General features: G+C 44.1%; 1 protein-coding gene across 1 annotated transcript; it reads right to left on the bottom strand.

Annotated features, from left to right (window-relative positions):
* Positions 1–436: 436 nt before the first annotated feature.
* On the bottom strand, positions 437–920 carry LOC118843680 (60S ribosomal protein L27a-like). The gene has a single exon (XM_036751429.1). The coding sequence runs from the start codon at positions 918–920 to the stop codon at positions 474–476; it is 447 nt and encodes a 148-aa protein (XP_036607324.1). The 3' UTR covers positions 437–473.
* Between the last annotated feature and the right edge of the window lie 1,327 nt (positions 921–2,247).

Here is a 2,247-nt window from a genome sequence, read left to right as displayed (position 1 = left end):
GGCTCTCATCCCAGGAGGGCCCTCCCAGGAGTCTCCCGTATTCTCTTTTCAGCTCTAGTTCTTCTTATCCCTCAAGGCCCAGCACAATCCCATTCCCTTTAGGAAGTCTCCCTACAGTGACTTCTTTTTCTGTTGTCATCATCATCATATCTGATATTTATATAGTTCTTTAAAGGTTTGCAAAGCACTTTATACAGACTATCTCATTTGATCCTCACAACAACCTTGTAAAGTAGGTGCTTTTATTATCCCAAGTTTATAGATGAGGAAACTGAGGCTGAAAGCCATCAAGTGACTTGCCCCCAACCACACAGCTAGTACATGTCTTGAAACAAGATTTAACTCAGGTATTCCAGACTCCCAGTCCAATGCTATCCACTGTACCCCCGATTGACCTTGTCCTTTACAATCCTCTCATTCATTTCTTTTTTTTTTTTAATAAAGAATTTGTTTTATTTGATAACATTAGATTTTTATGCCACAAGGACACAGGCTCCACCAACACCCTTGATTTTTAACTCTGCTCTTCTGCTGAAGAACTTTGCCTTCACGATGACTGGCTGCTTGGGGAGTTTCCCTTTTCCTAGAACTTTGTAATAGCCCGACCGTACAACATCAATGATAGGGGCAAGCCCCTCCTTGTTTTTGGCAGCATTAATCCTGGTCTGCTCACTGACTAGCGTCCACAGCTTATCAAGGTTGACAGTTGGGCAGTAGCTCTGGTTCTTCTTCAAGTGGTAATGCCTCATACCCACTTTCCCGAAGTAACCTGGATGATATTTGTCGAAGTTGATTCGGTGATGGTGCAGCCCTCCTGCATTCCCGCGGCCTCCGGGGTGCTTCCGGTGCTTGCCGATGCGCCCGTGGCCGTGGCTGACGTGCCCGCGGAGCTTCCGCGTCTTCCTCAGTCGGGAAGGCATGCTGGAGGCCGCCGCCTCATTCATTTCATAATGAATGTATTTCTTAATACTTCTTGAGCGCTTGCTATGTTCAAGGCCCTATGTTGGGCTCTGTAGGGGATATAAAGATGAATGATGCTGTCCCCGCCTCAAGAAGCACATGGTCTAGTAGGGGGAACAAGAGATCTTCACAGATAACTACAATACAATTAATACAACAAATAAACTCAGAGTTGGAATGGACCTTAAAAGGTATCTGGTCCAACTCATGCTTGAACAGTAGATCCCTCTCAGGACGTCCTATGAGAGGTGGTCATCTAGCTTATACTTGAAGACCTTTAGCAATGGGCAATTCACTACTTTTTGGGGTTTCTGGAGGACTCATTCTACTTTTGGATAGTTTTGGGGGAACACTCTTCCTTATGTTGAGCCTGTTTGCCTCTCTGAAACTCCCCCTGCCCCTTCCCAATTGCTCCTAGCTTGGCCATCAAAGGACAATGGGAACATGCCAGCACTTTAAATGCCTGGAGACAGTTGTCATGCCTATCTACGTAATTTCTTCTCTAGGTTAAACAATCCCAGTTCTCCCATCCAACACTCATGTACCCTCTACTTCCCTTGTCAGCCTGATTGTTCTCCCCGGACAAGTTTTTCAAAAAAAGGCTCCTCCTAACCACATGGTTAGCCTACCAGTTATAGAATGTCTATACATATTCCACAGTGTCTCCAAGGTACTTCCATTATATGTCATTATGACTCTTCTGGCAGTAGCCTCCTCACCCTTTCCACATGAGAAAATTGCATCAACTAAAAAAACGGATACACTCTGTGCATGTGCCAGACCCCCAGAACATTCCTTAATCGTGGTACCCAGAACTGGGCACAGTATTCCAGGTGTGGTCTAACTACAACTATATATAATTATTTCACAAATAATATTTATATTAGTTTTGAATATGCATAAAGCACTAAATTCTTTTTAGGCATGCTATCCTTAGCCCTTTTCTTTTCCTTTTCTATATTCTCTCTTGGTGACCTCATTTGCTCCCATAGGTTCAATTATCATTTCTATACCAATGACTCAGATTCATATCTCTAACCTTGATTTTTCCCTTGAGCGCCAGTCTGGCACTACCAACTGCCTACTGGCCGTTTGAAATATCTCAACTCAAATTTAACATCTCCAAAAGCAACTTTTTACTTACCAAACCCACTCTTCTTCCAAGGTTTCCTATTCCTCTGCTGTGGCGCATGTCTGCAATACCTGCTGTGGGGGGAGACTAAGCCTGGTGGATTGCTTGAGCTTGGGAGTTCTGAGTTATAATGGGCTGAAGCTGATCACGTATCT

Source organism: Trichosurus vulpecula, chromosome 3, assembly GCF_011100635.1.
Source record: "Trichosurus vulpecula isolate mTriVul1 chromosome 3, mTriVul1.pri, whole genome shotgun sequence".
Lineage (NCBI taxonomy): Eukaryota > Metazoa > Chordata > Mammalia > Diprotodontia > Phalangeridae > Trichosurus > Trichosurus vulpecula.
This window is presented reverse-complemented; position numbering and strand designations above follow the sequence as displayed.